Source organism: Peromyscus californicus, unplaced genomic scaffold (genome assembly GCF_007827085.1).
Source record: "Peromyscus californicus insignis strain IS unplaced genomic scaffold, ASM782708v3 Scaffold_9__1_contigs__length_137607984, whole genome shotgun sequence".
In the NCBI taxonomy this organism is placed as follows: domain Eukaryota; kingdom Metazoa; phylum Chordata; class Mammalia; order Rodentia; family Cricetidae; genus Peromyscus; species Peromyscus californicus.
This window is the reverse complement of record NW_026294617.1, coordinates 84,431,663-84,449,696: the sequence shown is the minus strand read 5'-3', so window position 1 is coordinate 84,449,696 and position 18,034 is coordinate 84,431,663. Positions and strand designations below refer to the sequence as shown.

Below are 18,034 nucleotides of genomic sequence, written 5' to 3'. Positions count from 1 at the left end.
ATCAACAAAAGATTTGCTCCAAATCACACACAAAACACAAGATTTGAACATGAATTTTATTTTTAAAAGCTAGGCAGGAAATAGGAGGCTTTAAAAGAAGCATGGAAGTATGTTCAGAGCTTGGACAAAGGTAAAAGGTGAAGACCTTTTCTGGTTGCATTACAGATGGTGGTATGCATCACATACAGTTGTGCTGGTGTGTGATTCAGTTTAGGCAGGACCAGAAGCTACTTCTGTTATTTTTTATGGGAGGCTGACAGAGAACCCACTGCCCCAGAGCTGCTGATCTTGTATTTATTCTCATGATTTGAGGACCAATTACAGGCTAAAGCTCCTCACGATAAGATGCCTTACAACCTGAAACATAAAGTACAAAGACAAAGTTGTGATCCTGAATAGAAGGCAGACTATTCCTGGAAATAAAGACAAGTACTAATGAGACAGCATGAACTGGAGATGCAATTAACTTCATAGTCTCTCAAGTTAGATCAGAAGATAAATCTAGACTTGGCTGTTAGGAAAAGTTACCACATAAATCTAGTTTTTAATTACATTTCTAGGTCATCATTGCTTACTGGAGAGCATGCTGAGCTGGCAATTAAATTTACTTCTTTTACATTAACAATATTTCAAGAATACCCAGCATGTAACTGAGTTTGATTTAAAAAATATCTCAATATATACTGTTCATCAGAGAGAATATGGATACAGGAATACATTGGAGCACTGTTGAAGTCTTTCTGATAAAGTTCCCCAAAGGGGCAGGCATACCCTCAAATGAAGATACTTAAAGAGTGGAAGATTTGAAAACTGAATGTGACTAAATTTTCTGTGGACTCTTATGCCTTGGAGACTGATTAGACCTGGAACAGCACACCCCACCCACAAGGAAGGCCTGGTTTTATTATGTGTGTAATATCGGTTATTGGAATCAAGGTGTTTGCAAAGGTCAGACTGTCTCTCATCAGGAAAGGTCCACCAGATAAAATGGAAACATTCTGGGAACTAGTCATGCAATTGTCAAGACTACCTTTGGTTAGTGAAGGGCATTACACCAATGTAACGCTGCTGCCACTTACTAGGACTCTGGACATTGAGAGCATTCTTTAAGGTAAGGGTCAGGGGGAACTTTCCCTGTTTACATAAAGAACCAGTGACGTCATCCATGTCCAGGGGCCAGACAGTGGCACCTCCTAAGTTGTTGTTCTTGAGCCAATGAGCCTGTTCAAACAGAGGATATGAGTTACTTGGTTTCTGAGAGACAGAAATGAGATCTCTGCACAAACAATGAACTGAACTTACCTTCATCTGGAAGCTCTTGACATTATCATAGCCAACCCATTCTGTGTCCCTAAAAGCATAGGGTACTTCCTGCGGGGCATTCCATATCTCAGTGGCTCCATTAATCAGGAAGTTGCAAATCTTTAAACATTGAATAGATTCAAATATTTAAATATCAACACAAAGAAAGAAAAATAGCATGTACTTTTTTTTATTCCTTTCTATTTTTCTTGTGGGGTTTAACCTCATTTTCTTATAAGTTTTATTTGTCTCAAAGAAAATCAAGACAATGTTAACTTTTATTTCTGCTAGGCTTGACATACATACAGATCTTTGCCCAGACTATGTAAACTATTTACAATGAAGGAGGTTCTCCAACTCATATTACATATTTTCACATTCTGATAGAATCTCAATTTGTACCTAGAAAGTCTTCAAACTGTTGATTCTCCTGTTCCATCTTCCTGAAAGTTGAGATTCTAAGTTTGAGGAATCAGGGATCACAATGATAGTTATAGTGTATACTTATAGTATATTATTCCATATATATATGTGTGTATATATATATATATATATATATATATATATATATACTCTACTGATACTGAACCCAAGAGTAACATTATCAAACAAAGCTAGACCACAAAGGAATTGGAAAGATATGGATATTTTTATATAAAGATATGTTGGTCATATTTTTGCAGTGTAATTTCAATATCCACCAAAATTCTACATGGTATGATAGATTATTATCTGTCATACATCTATAGATTTAATATTAGACTTAGAGTATTATTTAGGTTCTCAACATGTGACCTAAGACCCATTGGTCACATATCAGATATCTTGCATATCAGATATTTACATCATGATTCATAACAGTAAGAAAATTACAGTTATTAAATAGCAACAAAGTAAATTTTTGGTTGTGGGTTACCACAACATAAGGAACTACTTTAAAAGACCATAGCATTAGAAAGGTTAAGTACTACTGATCTATATCATATGAAGGAATCTTCTATATCCTAAAGTACTTTCTATCAATTATTAATTAAGAAATATAATAAAAATAAAGAATGTGAAATGGTCATTCAGCTTAGGTCATGAAGGCACTACACATAAGGAACATTCATTTTTAGCAGAGTTTAGTGGCCAGATTAAAGAACTGGGCCTGCAGTTCATTGACCACTCTCCAACAATCTACTGACCTCATAGTAGACCCATACTCCTGTTTCATCTATGTACTTCCCTGGTTGTCCAGCACTAATGGTATGGGCCTGAATTCCATGCTCAGAGGGGTTACTCAGGGTGAAGGTTTGTCCATATGTGGGGAATCCAACAAGGAGCTTCTTAGGATCAGCCCCATGGTTCTTCCAGTAGTTCATGATACAATCCTGCGGTAGCAGAAGGTTAGTTGTAGGGTCAAAGCAGCTGGTGATCTGTGCTTACTTAGGTTAGTTCCCCGTTCTGACAGCTCAAATTGTGTGATGTTAATAAAAAATTGATTAGATCGTTTTTTCTTTTTTTCAAGAAGTATGAATATATGAATTTTATTAATCAAATACATATATTAAAGAGAGAAAGGATATGACATAGACAAATTCTCAGTAAATGTACAGAGATAAGAGTAAATTTTATTGTCTTCACATTAAGTGTGCATTTATTTATTAAATGGAGAAAGAATTCTGGACAATAAGGTTTTATAGATTAATTTGTGCCAGAATAAGGTGGGTCTTGTAGCCAGTCAATTAAGTTTGGAGTTGATATGACAACATTTACTGAAAAAATTAGAGCACTGTTAGATCCTGAAGCTTTCTGAGAATGAAATACATGATGTGCAATTGCTATGTAATGTTTATTTTTATTTTTATTTTTTTTTTATTTTTTTTTTTTTTTTTGGTTTTTCGAGACAGGGTTTCTCTGTGTAGCTTTGCGCCTTTCCTGGAACTCGCTTTGGAGACCAGGCTGGCCTCGAACTCACAGAGATCCACCTGGCTCTGCCTCCCGAGTGCTGGGATTAAAGGCGTGCGCCACCACCGCCCGGCCTATGTAATGTTTATTTAAAAGGTGGGTACTATAGTTATTCTACAAAATTTCGTGCAAAAAATGAATTACTTTTAAAATTTTTATTGCGCTTCTATCAGGATATACTTTGGCTGATAGCATAAAAAGTGTTTGTTTTTTAAATATATTGCTTACTTATTTTTTCAGATCGACTAAAAAGATTAAGAAAACTGCATAAGCTCAGTTGGATTGTTTTGTGCTTGAATCTCCCAAGATATTAGACACTTCTCATTCCATTTGAATGTCCTGGCTCTTACCACATTGAGGCAGCCACTCTCGTGTGTACCTTTGAAGAGGGGACTATTTTCTCCTGTATAGCCATCCTTGTAGGTATGGAGATCATATGTCATGACCTGAATGTAATCAAGGGACCTGGAAAAAAAAGAAAGTCCTAAGAATCATTTTTTGGGGGGGTCAAATTTCTGAAATCCCTTCAGTGTACCACTCCCCACTCCATCAAGATTTTAACCTGCCTGCATCATCTACTCTCCTTTTCTAATTTCATTTTATCTATAATGAAAGGTCCTGGAAAATCCTATATTGAAAGTTACATTCTTCTACTCAAGTAAAAATTAATCCAGGGGAAGTAAAGAAAGGCACAGAGGAATTGAAAGAGTTTTGGTTTATACACCTTTTTAAGACAGAATAGAGATTTTGGGAAGGAGAGTGTGGAGAGTGGCTTAGAAAAAATAAAGATTATAGAAAGAATATGTGTGCCAACCTGCAAACTTGTAAGCTAACTGAAAATAAAATACACAAAAAGGAGTTTGAGCAGAAACACCCAGAGTGGATAGAAAATACGCTTCAAGGATCCCTAGTTTATTAAATGAATGAATCTGTGTCAGGAATGGGAAACCTCCCTACATGTTTTTGACCATGAAGGCATCAGAGACACCTAAAGCAACTCATCATGATGCAATTTGTCTTTGACGCTCACTGGAACAGAATGCTAAGATCTGATTGTTGACTAGGACACACATTAATTTGAGACATAGAAGAATAAACCTGACAATGAAAATGAAAACTTTTCCTGTTGGCAAGCCTACATCATGTCAAAAAGTGTTATGCAATCTGGTGGGGAAGAAAATACAATAATTTTATTGAGTGCAAGACCCTGCATGTTAGAAAATTACCCTGCTTGGCATGTTGTGCATTAAAGACATGATGATTATGGATATAATAACTTCTACTGATTGTGTAAGATGCCTGGTAATGGGATGGATCTCATGCCTGCTACTGTAAATTTGGACAAAAGTACAAACCCAGTGAACTCCCCTAACCAAGAGGGAGTCAAAATTTTTGTACTGCTTCAGGGACATGTTGTCAAACTCTATTTTAAACATTCAGGTTTATATCCATGGTGTTCTCAAAGTGTTTCAGAGAATGATGAAATACTTTTTTTTTAAAAGCAGGTAGTGGTTAATGCAGACACTCATTATTGTTTAAAGTACAGAACCCAACTAACTGTGAATCCTCAGCTGTGAAACAGATATGTGTATCAGGACCCCTCAACTTAACGGCTCTGTAAATACAATAGATGAGCCAGTGCAAAGACATTATATGCTGGTGGTTATTAGGGAAGAAGACTGTGAAATGCTAACTTGTAGACAAGATTTGGCTGTTGCACATATTAACTCTCAGTGGCTGTGGTTACTGCACACAACCTATCAAAATCAAGTCAGCCAAAATTAAAACAGTGCCTCTTCCATGAAACAAACTTGGGGAAGAAGCTACTGATGATTAAAGGCTGCTGAGGGAAACAAATTCAAATTCCTTGGGAATATTGCCACAATCATGTGTGTGTGAAACTGTGGATAACTCCACAACCATGCACATAGGGGCAAAACTGATTGGATTATGGTATTATTAAGGACATAAAAAATGCAAAATAAAAAATATGGAACTCAATGGGATAAAGTGAGGCATGAGGAGAATTTGGAGAGAGGCATTGATGAATAAATTTATTCAAAATACATTACATAAATATATAAAATATTTAAAGATTAAATGAAAATCTTATTTAAAAATTCAAATTCATTTCATTCTCAGTGCTGTTTTTCTTGCCAATGTAGGCAAAAAAAAACCCTTGATAAGGCCTTTAGTCAGAACCCTAGAGCAGTATGAAGGAACAGAAATAAGTGAGTTCTGTGTAAACACACGCAAAATTGTTAATATGGATCTCCACTTACTGTGACAGTTCAGGGATGTTATAGCCAGACTCAATGATGGATTTGATACCAGCGCCTGTGGAAGTGAGTAACAGCCTGGTCTCGTGTTCATCTAAAATTTCATTCTCAAAGGCTTCATGCATTTCCTACAAAAAATGTTTTGTGTTGTTATTTCAAGTTTATTTCAGTTCTTTTCACAAGAAATGTACATAGACTTAAATTTATTTCAATGCACATTTTTGTATTTTATATTAATTTATTATGCATTATTACCTCAACAAATTCAGGAGATTAGATGCTATGGTATTACTAAGTATATGGCTTCCTAAAATATGCATAGACATTAAAAAATATCAACACGTTCAACATCTAGTAACTTGTAGTGGTCAGTATCCAGGCTCCAATGTTTGGTCAGAGCTGCTCTTGTATTCAGCTCTCTGGAAATGTCTTTCAGCAGTTCCCTGTATCCCCTTGCAGTGTTGTGGAGAGAGCTGCCATTGATGACTGAATGAATTAGCTTATAGACTGTCCATCCTGTGTCTAATGATATGCTGAACTGATGAACTGGAAAGTTGGTAAGAACTGTGTAACAGGTCGAATTCTTGCCTGTTGTAATCTGCCTAGATTCTATGTAACTCTGTTCTCATCTTCAGTACTCGGGCTATCTCTCTTCACTGTTTTTGGGTGTTCTAGAAACTGTATCTAAAGTACTTTCCCAGAATTTGCATTGTGGAAAATAGGTCAAATGATAAGGTCACTTTACTGGTGAAAAAAGCACAAGAAGAAAAGTATTTTAGCTGTCTCCAAATATTAAGTGCATAAAATGTAGCATGACTACTTTAATTTTGTCCTGTTGGAGAGAAATCGCCTAGAAAAAATGGCTGGAAATCATAAATTTTGCACAGAAATTTGTTTCATATCATTATTCATGTCATACCTATCCAATAGAAGCTACCTGTCATTTAATTGGTACAGAATATTGAAACTCTTCAGAGGTTGGGAAAATATCTAATGGTAAGAGTGTTATTGTAAAGAATCTGTTGTTGAGTGTATCTGTGTAGATCGGTGGTAGACCAATCTGTCAAAAATTAAATACACAAATAGAGTTCTTTTCTTTTTTTATACAAGTATTATAAAAATGACTACATTTTAAAACCTTTCTCCAATCTTTGATTATTATTCTTCAGGTTTTTGCTTGATGATCACCATCCTTCCCTACAACATCAGAACAGTACTTAAAGTCATGTTCTAGATCATGAAATCTATTCCCAGCATTCTTTCAGTGCATGTTTTCATGTATATACTTCACATTCACTATGTTCATAGGTAAAAGAGTAAGTTCCTGTCACTAAATCAACTGTTATTGGATTTTACTCTCAACAAAGAAATGTATTCTGATATCATCCTCTATGTCTGAAGAGTTATACACACATTTGAATTTATTTTGTACCCTATTGATTCTTCTCATGGCCATTACCACAATGCACTTCAGTTGTTTCCCAGGTTACAGTGTTATACCTCAGACGAGAACAATTTCAAGCAAAAGATTCTGCTTTATTTTCATCTTTAGTCTGTACTCATTAACTATCATCAAGTATACCATATTCAGGCACAGTATATATTCTGATGTAATTGTTATGAGGTTTGAACTCCGTAGGGAAACAAAACTGGCAGATGTGATACTGTTTTCTGAGTGACTCAGGCAAATTTACTAAAGCCATTTCTGTACATTAGTTATTTGTCTGTAACATAAAGATCATAATGATTCTGTAACTAACATGATAGATAACATATGAAGATACATTATCATTCTACACCTACATGTGGTGTAGTGTCCCACATGCTTGTTGAGTCAATGAATGATATTTCAGGACCTATGCAATGCTAAGAATCTATAATTATAAATTCTAGTTTGGTTTACTCTAAAAGAACCCAATTCTCCTTGGAAAGGAGAGACTTTGAATCTTGTAGGACTAAAGGCATCTCTTGATTTCCCCACCTTCACCAGGAGAGTAAAGAGATACATGTCTTTAGATGGGCTTGTACCAGACCCAGGGTACTGCCAGTCCAGGTTCAGCCCATCAAAATTGTGATGGCGCAGGAATTTCACGACTGACGTAATGAAAGTCTGACGGTTCTCAGAAGTAGACACCATGATACTGAACCTAAGGGAGACCAAAGGAAGATGAAGGAAGATTTGTGTGAAATTACCACATTGGAATGAGACAGTTCGATACCTGGGCACCAGCCGTTCCAGGGAAGAACTGCCCAACTTGACCCTAGGTCCTGGCCATAGGGCAGGACACCCCACAACCCCACCGGGAAGGTTCCCCTTCTCCAAGACCTCAGGCAGACCCTGCAATCTCCCTGCCCTGCCCCCACACCCATCCTCCAGTGATCCCAGCCAGTTCCTGAGACTTAGAGACCAGCCCCCAGCTCCCATCTCGCCCTGGAACTACCATCTGGAAAAGAGGTGAGTGCCTGGGGTCATACCCAGAGAGGACTGCCCCTAGTCCCATCCCTGGGCACCAGCCACTCCGGGGAAGACCTGCCCAACTTGGCGGCAGGTTCTGGCAATAGGACTGGGACCCCCCCCACCACCACCACCACCGGGAAGGTTCCCCTTCTCCAAGACCCGGGCAGACCCTGCAGTCTCCATGCCCTGCCCCAACACCCATCCGCCAGAGACCCCAGCCACTTCCTGAGACTTAGAGACCAGCCCAGGAGCGCCCATCTGGACCAGAGCCTGGAACTCCCATCTGGACCAGAGAGCTTCCATCTGGACCAGAGAGAGGCTTCCTGAATCTGTCAGCTCTGTCTCCACCAAGAGCGCTGATAAGACCAAGAATGAATCCACGAGGAGATGGACAGACATTAAGGCAGAAGTACATACAACAAAATAAAGCGCAATACAGCATCAACAGAATCTAGCCCTCCTACAACAGCTAGACCTGAACATCACAATATGCAAGAAGCAGAAGAAAGCAACCTTATGAATAATATCTTGAAGATGCTAGAGGCTTATAAAGAAGAAATCAAAAATGAAATGGAGGAACAAACAAACAAAAAATGGGAAGAACGCTATAAAAAACTAGAGGAAAGGACAAATAAAGCAGAAGAAAACAAAAAATTCTGAAAGAAAATCATGAAAAAGCAATGAAACAGATGAGGGAAACAGTCCAAGACCTGAAAAGGGAAATAGAAAAAAATGAAGAAGACACAAACAGAGGGAATGTTGGAAATAGAAAATTTGAGTAAACAAACAGGATCTTCAGATGCAAATATAACCAACAGAATGCAAGAGAAGGAAGAGAGGATCTCTGGCATTGAAGATACGGTAGAAGAAATAGATTCATCAGTCAAAGAAAACACTAAAGCCAACAAAGTCATGACCCAAAATGTCCAAGAAATTTGGGACACCATAAAAAGACCAAACCTAAGAATAACAGGGATAGAGGAAGGAGAAGAATGCCAACTCAAAGGCACAGAAAATATATTCAACAAGATCATAGAAGAAAACTTTCCCAAATTAAAGAAATTCCTATGAAGATACAAGAAGCCTATAGAACACTAAACAGACTAGACCCCCCAAAAAGTCCCCTCACCACATAATAATTAAACAACTAAATGTACAGAATAAAGAAAGAATATTAAGAGTAGCAAAGGAAAAAGGCCAAGTGACTTATAAAGGCAAACCCATCAGAATAACACCCGATTTCTCAATGGAGGCTTTGAAAGCCAGAAGGACCTGGACAGATGTAATGCAGACACTAAGAGACCATGGATGCCAGCCAGTCTAGACTAATATACCCAGCAAAACTTTCAATCACCATAGATGGAGTGAACAAGAAATTCCAAGACAAAGCCAAATTTAAACAATACTTATCCACAAACCTAGCCCTACAGAAAGCACTAGAAGGAAAATTCCAACCTAAGGAAGTCAGATACACCCTCGAAAACACAGGCAATAGATAACGCCACAGCAGTAAACCCCAAAGAAGAGAAGGACACACACACTACCACCAAAAGATAACAGGAATGAACAATCACTGGTCATTAATATCCCTTAATATCAATGGACTTAATTCACCTATAAAAAAACACAGGCTAACAGAATCGATACGAAAGCAGGACCCATCTTTCTGCTGCGTCCAAGAAGCACACCTCAAATTCAAAGATAGATACTACCTAAGAATAAAAGACTGGGAAAAGACTTTCCAATCAAATGGTCTTAAGAAGCAAGCTGGTGTAGCCATCCTAATATCCAGCAAAATAGACTTCAAACTAAAATCAATCAAAAGCTGTTAAGAAGGGCATTACATACTCATCACAGGAAAGATCCACCAAGATGAAGTTTCAATTCTGAACATTTATGCCCCAAACACAAGGGCACCCACATATGTAAAAGAAACATTACTAAAGCTTAAATCACATATAAAACCCCACACATTAATAGTGGGAGACTTCAACACCCCACTTTCACCACTGGATAGATCTCCCAAATCCAAAATTAACAGAGAAATAAAGGACTTAACTGATGTTATGACTCAAATGGACTTAATTGATATCTACAGAGCATTCCATTTTAACAAAAAAGAATATACCTTCTTCTCAGCACCCCATGGACCTTTCTCTAAAATCGACCACATACTGGGCCACAAAGCAAATCTCAACAGATACAAAACAATTGAAATAACCTCCTGCATTCTATCAGACCACCATGGTTTAAAGTTAGATTTCAACAACAACAAAAACTACAGAAAACCTACAATCTCATGGAAACTGAATAATGATCAACTGAATCACCAATGGGTTAAGGAAGAAATAAAAAAAGAAATTAAAGACTTCCTAGAGATCAATGAAAATGAAGACACCACATACCAAACTTATGGGACATTATGAAAGCAGTGCTAAGATGGAAATTCATAGCACTAAATGCCCACATAAATAAGTTGGAGAAATCTCACACTAGTGACTTAACAGCACACCTGAAAGTTCAAGAAGCAAAGTCTCCTAGGAAGAATAGATGCCAGGAAATTATCAAAATGAGAGCTGAAATCAATAAAATAGAAACAAAGAGAATAATACAAAAAATTAATGAAACAAAGAGTTGGTACTTTGAGAAAATCAACAAGCCTGTATCCAAACTAACCAAAAGACAGAGAGAGTGCATCCAAATTAACAAAATCAGAAATGAAAAGGGGGATATAACAACAGACAATGAGGAAATCCAGAGAACCATCAGGTCATACTTCAAAAACCTCTACTCCACAAAACTGGAAAATCTAAAAGAAATGGATAATTTTCTGGATAGGTACCACATACCTAAGTTAAATCAAGACCAGATAAACTATTTAAATAGTCCAATAACCACTAAGGAAATAGAATCAGTCATTAAGAGTCTCCCAACCAAAAAAAGCCCAGGACCAGAGGGTTTTAGCGCAGAATTCTAGCAGATCTTCAAAGAAGAGTTAATACCAATACTCTCTAAATTGTTCCACACAATAGAAACAGAAAGAACATTACCAAACTCCTTCTATAAGTCTACAATTACCCTGATTCCTAAACCAAACAAAGATGCAACAAAAAAAGAAAACTACAGACCAATCTACCTCATGAACATTGATGCAAAAATTCTCAATAAAATACTGGCAAACAGACTCCAAGAACACATCAAAACAATTATCCTCCATGATCAAGTAGGTTTCATCCCAGGGATGCAAGGGTGGTGCAACATACGAAAGTCCGTCAATGTAATACACCATATAAACAAACTCAAAAAAAAAACCACATGATCATCTCACTAGATGTAGAAAAGGCATTTGACAAATTCCAACACCCCTTCATGATAAAGGTCTTGGAGCGATCAGGAATACAGGGAACATACCTAAACACAATAAAGGCAATTTACAGCAAGCCAACAGACAACATCAAATTAAATGGAGAGAAACTCAAAGTGATTCCACTAAAATCAAGAACAAGGCAAGGCTGTCTGCTCTCCCCATACTTATTCAATATAGTACTTGAAGTTCTAGCCAGAGCAATAAGACAACATAAGGAGATTAAGGGGATACAAATTATAAAGGAAGAAGTCAAGCTTTCCTTATTTGTGGATGACTTGATAGTATACATGATGGACCCCAAAAATTCAACCAAGGAACTGATACAGCTTATAAACACCTTCAGCAACATAGCAAGATACAAGATCAACTCAAAAAAATCAGTACCCCCCTATATACAATTGACAAACAGGCTGAGAAGGAAATCAGAGATACATCACCCTTTACAATAGCCACAAATGATATAAAATACCTTGACCCCAAACTAACTAAGCAAGTGAAGGACCTATATGGAATGAGACAGTTCACAGCTAATTTCAGAATCTGTGTTGTTCTCCAAGGCTCCCTGGCCTGTTTCTAGCCTCACCTTGCAAACTACCTGTTAGCAATGCCACTTCCGCATTCCCTTTTGTTTTGTTAATCCCACCATAACTACTGTCACATTACCATTTCATTTTTAATAACCTTCCATTCTAACTAATCAATCATATACTGTCTGCAGATATACTCTGGTTCATATTACCTCAATGCATATTTCCTTTGTATAAGAGCCCTCAATTCAGTTCCTAAAATGGTGGAAAGAAGCAGTACATGACACTCCTCTGCCCTGGATGTTAACTACTTAGAGAACCAGGTCTCTGTAGTAGGTAACTCAGAGGTCGGTATCCCAGAATACCAAAATTTATTTGAACTTGTGAAAGCCACATGTGTATTGTAAAGAGTGCATTCTGTTTAATTAGAGCTTCTAGTGAAATAGGACTTAACCTGTTTGCCCAATGGATATTCTTAATACCTTTCTGAAAATGAGAAGTAATGGAATGAGATTGTGTTGTCACAGTAGCAAAGAGCGATAAACTGTGTTTACAGAACTTACCAGCTAGATGGAAACTTCTTGCCTCCAATGGCCAGGAGAGTTTTCAACTCCATGTTCCTTAAAAACAGCAGTAAAAGAGAAATACAAAAACTCTTGGCTTCCTTTATATATAATAGCAGTGTGATTTGTACATTTCTCGTATTATTTAGTACTGTGGTGTCATGAAAAAGAACCCACCCCAGTATAATTTTCCATTACTTATGAAAATTTTGTACTAAAAATCTTTGTTATAATTTTAGTGCAAGTTCTTTAAAGTAATGTTCTCTACACAAGTTTTCTAGGTAACCTAACCCTAACCCTAAACAGTAACACTAACATAACACTAACCTTAACCTTAAGCATAACTCTAACTGCACTGTATTAGTTACTAACTGCATTTCTATGTTAATAACTTAGAACCACAGTTATGTCACAGTTAGCTCACATTATTCCTGATCACATGAAGTGACAAGTTCTTTTAGCTTTACTAACTTCTCAACCTCCATAAATGAATACAAATCATTCCTTGTGGAAGTACACATCTTCATGGGGATAGTTGTTTTGAGACATTAGCTTCCAAAAATTTATGATTGAAAACATTAGAGGTATAGGCTTCCTATTCCTTGCTCAGAGATTCAGAGTCTGTAACCTGGTATCGGACCAGGAATTGCTTTCAGTGTCTGGTTTAGTTTGATGCGGGAAAGCAAAAGGAAGAAAGTCAAGGAAATTCCTTTAGATGAACATATTTTCAGTTGAGAATCATAGCTTAGATTATTCCTAAGGAAAGTGTCATTCCCGAAAATAGAAGTGTCCTCAGTTTTCTTCATCTTAGTTATGGCTAAAGTAAAAAGTGCGATTGTAAAACATGAGCACTTGGCTTATTACAGAAAGGAAAACTGTAACAGAACAAAGCAAAATTTAGGATTCTGGGAATCAGTTCTATCTACATTAAAATATCCTTTAGGTCCTTCTTCCTGAAGTAGAAAGCTAAGATCTCTTCTTCCCCTTTAAAAATTCCCTACAGTGCAAAAACAATCCTCGAGACGAAGAAAGACACTCATCCCTATAGGATGTCATGGTGATCACATCAGGATTTGTAAAAGACTGTGTGCTTCCTTGCAGTTGACAAGTGGATTCCAAGCCATAAATGGCAGCAGCATCCTGCAGCAAGAGCTGGAAAATCAGCCTTCTCTATATGCCACTCAAGAAGCTGTTTCCCAGTCCCACACCATAGACACAAATCAACTGACAGTGGAATAGGGATATAAACATAAGGTCTCAATCTATCAAATTCTTTTAAGAAAATGATGAAATATTCATTGGAGTCATTTGTGCAGTGAGATTGTTTGAAAATATTCCTAAACTTATAGACTACTATTAAAAAGTGAAAAAAGGGGTTTCTTCTACGAATCAGGGGGAAAAGAGAAATCAACTGCATAAAGAGATTTACATTAGACTGGGTGAGAATATATATTTTATTTATTTATTTATTTTTGGTTTTTCGAGACAGGGTTTTTCTGTGTAGCTTTGTGCCTTTCCTTGCTTTGTAGACCAGGCTAGCCTCGAACTCACAGAGATCCTCTGCCTACCGAGTGCTGGGATTAAAGGCATGCGCCACCACTGGCCGGTGAGAATACATACTTTAAATTACACAATGTTAAGGAATTAATTTGAATATATATACTAGGAATGGAAGAAAATACAGATCAAGAAATAAATCAGCCTTGAGAAAGTGGGCAAAGCCCTGAGGTGGACATTTCACAAAAGATGAAACCTAACAGGTGAATGAAAATCACCCTAGCACATTTCTAAGAGAGCTTTTTAAATTACAATCACATTGATGATGTCTCATGTCTATCACAATGGGTATAGTAAAGATGAAAATATTCAATTTTCTTGGGGGTGTGAATAAAGAAAACACTTTTACACCATTGGTGGAAATATAGCTGATTACAGTCACATAAGAAAGCACTGTAGGGATCTTTCATAAAGATAAAATTGTCACATGACCCAGCAACCACACTGCTTAGTTAATATCTAAAGTACATGGAATCATTTTCTTCCTAAAGGATGAGAGCACTTGACAAGAACGGTAGCATTATTTGCAAAACACAATAAGGTATCACAGAAAGTATCTGGCACTGGATGAATGGACAAATGGTGTGCTACACATAAACCCCACAAAACTCTTTGACCACAAAAAGATGAAGGTTGCTTTTTGCATCTCAGTTTGTGAATCAGGTGGACATTGTATTATGGAAAAAGGTGATGGACAGACAAATAGAATATGGTCTGATTACAAATGCTAACTAAAATATTCAGACACATAGAAGTGAAAGTAGAATGGTCATTCTTAGCAAATGGGAGGAAGAAAGAGAAGGGAAAACAGTCAAAAATTAATGAAATATGAAGAATATGCACAAGGACATTGAATAAGAAGAACGTTTATCATGTTAGGTAGAAGTAGGTGAGATAACATATACACTAATGGGGTCATGAGCCTTTTTGTTCTATAGGCAGAAATCAAAGTTTATATACAATAAAAACAGTCTGTCTCAGTTTAAATTCAAGGAAAACACATTGGCAGATTGTCCTCTCATGTACTTTGATTTGGAACTACATTTAAAGAAGCATTAGGATGTGCCAACTATCAACACACATGTACCAAATCATATATCTCTTACCTTGTCCTTCTCTTACCTGGTTTTCAGATTATTTATGGCGTCATAGTCGTTCAAGTCCTCAAGGCTCATCGGAGCGATCTCATTGTTCCTCATGATAGCATAGGCATAGATGATGTGACTACACAGGCAGGGGTCAATATCATCAGGTTTGAATTTCCCAGGGTAAGGCCGGTTCTTGGCCTCCCTGGTATAATAGCACATGAGCTGGTAGGCAGAACCTGTGGAAAGTTATCAGAAGAACAATGTCCTCATGTAGATTCCAGTGAACTTGCTAACAATTTTGCCTTTCCCCATCTCCTTGCTACTATCCATATACCAGGTATACAGAATTATTCAAGTCAATAACTACATTTATTCATGAAGTGTAGAGATTCAGTCAAATTATGGATAACCTTTGGAGCCTCTTGAGCAAACACACCCTTCCTGTGAAACCCAGAATTTATCTGTTTCAAACCCTTAACTCATCTCCCTAGAGAGAACAGTGAAAGCTGATATGAGTCTACTATCCACAAGGCTAACCCCATCCTTTCCCCTATGTAGATTATCTTATAACATCTTCTGCCAATAAACCAATGTGAGAAAGTAATACTAAAATGAATCATAGCAGGCAAATGCTTGCATTAGGAATAATTAATAACTATTAGAGACTTATATTAAAGTAATATAATGTAACTCACCCAACAGAGCATTCAGCACAATGGCCAAACCTAGAGAGGGAGAAAACACATTTTTCTCTGAATCAGCTGCTAGAATCATAAGGATCAAATTCTCAGTTCATGAAGCCTGTGTTACTAACTCTATATATCATTACACCCCCAAAGAAACATTATAGTTTTACAAGGTGTGGACCTTGGGGTTATGCTTTTCAAAATCATCTACACTTATTAGTAAAACCTGGTAGTGTCCTTCTGTTCCATCTTATATGTCCTGATTGTTATGAAATTTGAAATCTGCTACCTCTGCCAGTGATACTGAATGAAATGACTCATGAGAATTTCTTAGTGAGCACACACAATGCGTTCCCCAGAGCTGTAATATGTCAAACCTTCCTCCAGCCAAGACACAACTCAAGTACATCATTCAATATCTTCTGAAGCCTTGGCCATTATTTGGAAGCATCTGTTAAGAGCCCTTGCTGGAGGAAATAAGATGTATTGCTCCATATGACATTTTTAGCTACAAAGGAACAATTTAGGTTTGAGGATGTTTCCTCTTTGATTGTGCTGTTTTGATCAATGAGTCAGGGTCTCACACTAGGTAGCCCTGGCTGGTCTTCTGCTGCACAGTGTTCTGACTGTGCCTCTTGAGTGCAGATATTTTGGGGTTGAATCCTTATCATGTAACTAGAGCATCTCTACTGAGAATCTTTTACACACTGAGCTTGTCTTCACTTGAATAAAGTTCTGAAGCTGAGAAAAGTGTGTACAGAAACAGATTTAGTGCAACTGGTAAATTGTGAACAACTTGGGTTAAAATGCCTAAATCTAACTCCCAAACGATTGAATGTCTCTCCCTGTGACAATTTAAGTCAGCAGTGAAATAGGACAATGGAGAAGATATGTGAAATATTTCTATAAAAAGAAGAGCAAAGAAAACTTGAAGAGCTCTATCTCAGAGTCCACAGACAGCTATCTATCAAAAAAAATTGTTCCACAACACCTGCATGAAAATAAACAGATTGTGAATTTCAGAATGGTGGTATAACAAGAGGTCAGGGCAATGAATGACTGTTGAAAAAGAAGAGCAAAAGAAGCATTGAATTAAAGGGAGAGATTAGTGTCATGCCTGTGGTATCAGTGAAGGCAAAAGTATTGTCTCAACTATGGACTTATGAGAGCCAGGAAACGCTGAAAAAGGAAAGAAAATTTTCAATGACAAATGAAGAATGGTAAAGCCTAGAGTTGTAGTGTCAAACTTGCTTCCTTGTCAGATCCTGTGAGGAAAGAATCAGGCAAGACTGAGGGTCTAGATCTGATTATCAACTCACCTGTAGCAAGAATGAGCTTGGCCATTGTGTCTTCAGGATTGTTCTAACAGAGCTTCTGCTGACTTTTTATACTCTCTGAGACAATGATTTTCAAAAGAATTTGCAAGTAGGAAGTTTTTTTCCAGGAAGTCTTTGTGGGTAATCTTTTAATCCATGGCTCCCTACTGCTGATTCAGCTTTAATATATCACCAGCACCTTTTATCACCTGTTCGGTCAAAATTGCTATGTCTCTAAGAAGTGGGTGTATACCATCACCTAGGCATCACTCATCCAGCTAAGATCATCTTGTCAAGTCCCAGAGACTCAGCATTTCTTTGAATATTGGAATTTATACTATTGGGAATATTTCATACCTAAGCAAATCTCAATCTTATTGGAAAATAAACAATATGATTGATTCCTTGAAATCCGTTGTACTTCCTTCATTCATTTCTTTGTGTCTTGAGATCATTACCTATGGGAAATTCTCTGGTTATGGGCCACTTTCTGAACATTGTGCCAACTATTTTCTACAGGAAGACCTTCAAGTAAGATTATAATATAAACTTACCTAAGAATGTATGAGCCTAGTCATGTTCCAGCTCATTTTCTCAGGTACTCTCTAGTGTTCCATTCTGTCTCCTGACATACAGAGCAATGAAAGCAATTCCTACTTACTTCTACATAAAGATGTTAAAACCACAATTTTATAACACTATAAAGCCACATAAATATTTTCATAATTCTTTGTTTGGAATTCATTTTAATCACCATTTCCAAGCAATGTCTATTACTAGCATGTAATTCATTAAATTTTGATTTCTAAAAAGTTATTTACTTATTACCTTCGAAAAAAAAGCCTTGCATGTCACTCTCCAAGCTCTCACACCAGCTTTTTGTGTCTTTCCTGATCCCAATAGTATCTGTTCTTCAAAGCCCAGATGAGGGCCTCTCTTAA

The 18,034-nt window shown here is 37.1% G+C and overlaps 1 protein-coding gene across 1 annotated transcript; it reads right to left on the bottom strand.

The window, feature by feature from the left end:
- Nucleotides 1-325: 325 nt before the first annotated feature.
- On the bottom strand, nucleotides 326-17,121 carry LOC128105821 (chitinase-like protein 4). Its single transcript, XM_052731144.1, has 11 exons — nucleotides 17,097-17,121; nucleotides 15,787-15,816; nucleotides 15,126-15,327; nucleotides 12,447-12,503; nucleotides 7,513-7,678; nucleotides 5,535-5,659; nucleotides 3,603-3,717; nucleotides 2,490-2,675; nucleotides 1,303-1,422; nucleotides 1,080-1,221; nucleotides 326-357 (listed from the first exon to the last, which is right to left on the bottom strand). Exons 1-11 carry the CDS (start codon nucleotides 17,119-17,121, stop codon nucleotides 326-328), a joined length of 1,200 nt encoding a protein of 399 aa, XP_052587104.1.
- Nucleotides 17,122-18,034: the final 913 nt, after the last annotated feature.

What these genes read in the sequence shown, in the direction of transcription:
- LOC128105821 (XM_052731144.1), bottom strand. Translation starts at nt 17,121, where the DNA reads ATGGCCAAGCTCATTCTTGCTACAG. An exon ending in AACATCCCTGAACTGTCACA is followed by an intron (nt 3,718 to 5,534) that starts GTAAGTGGAGAT and finishes TTTTTTTTCCAG; the next exon opens with GTCCCTTGATTACATTCAGG. An exon ending in TCTCAATGTCCAGAGTCCTA is followed by an intron (nt 358 to 1,079) that starts GTAAGTGGCAGC and finishes TTTATGTTTCAG; the next exon opens with GTTGTAAGGCATCTTATCGT.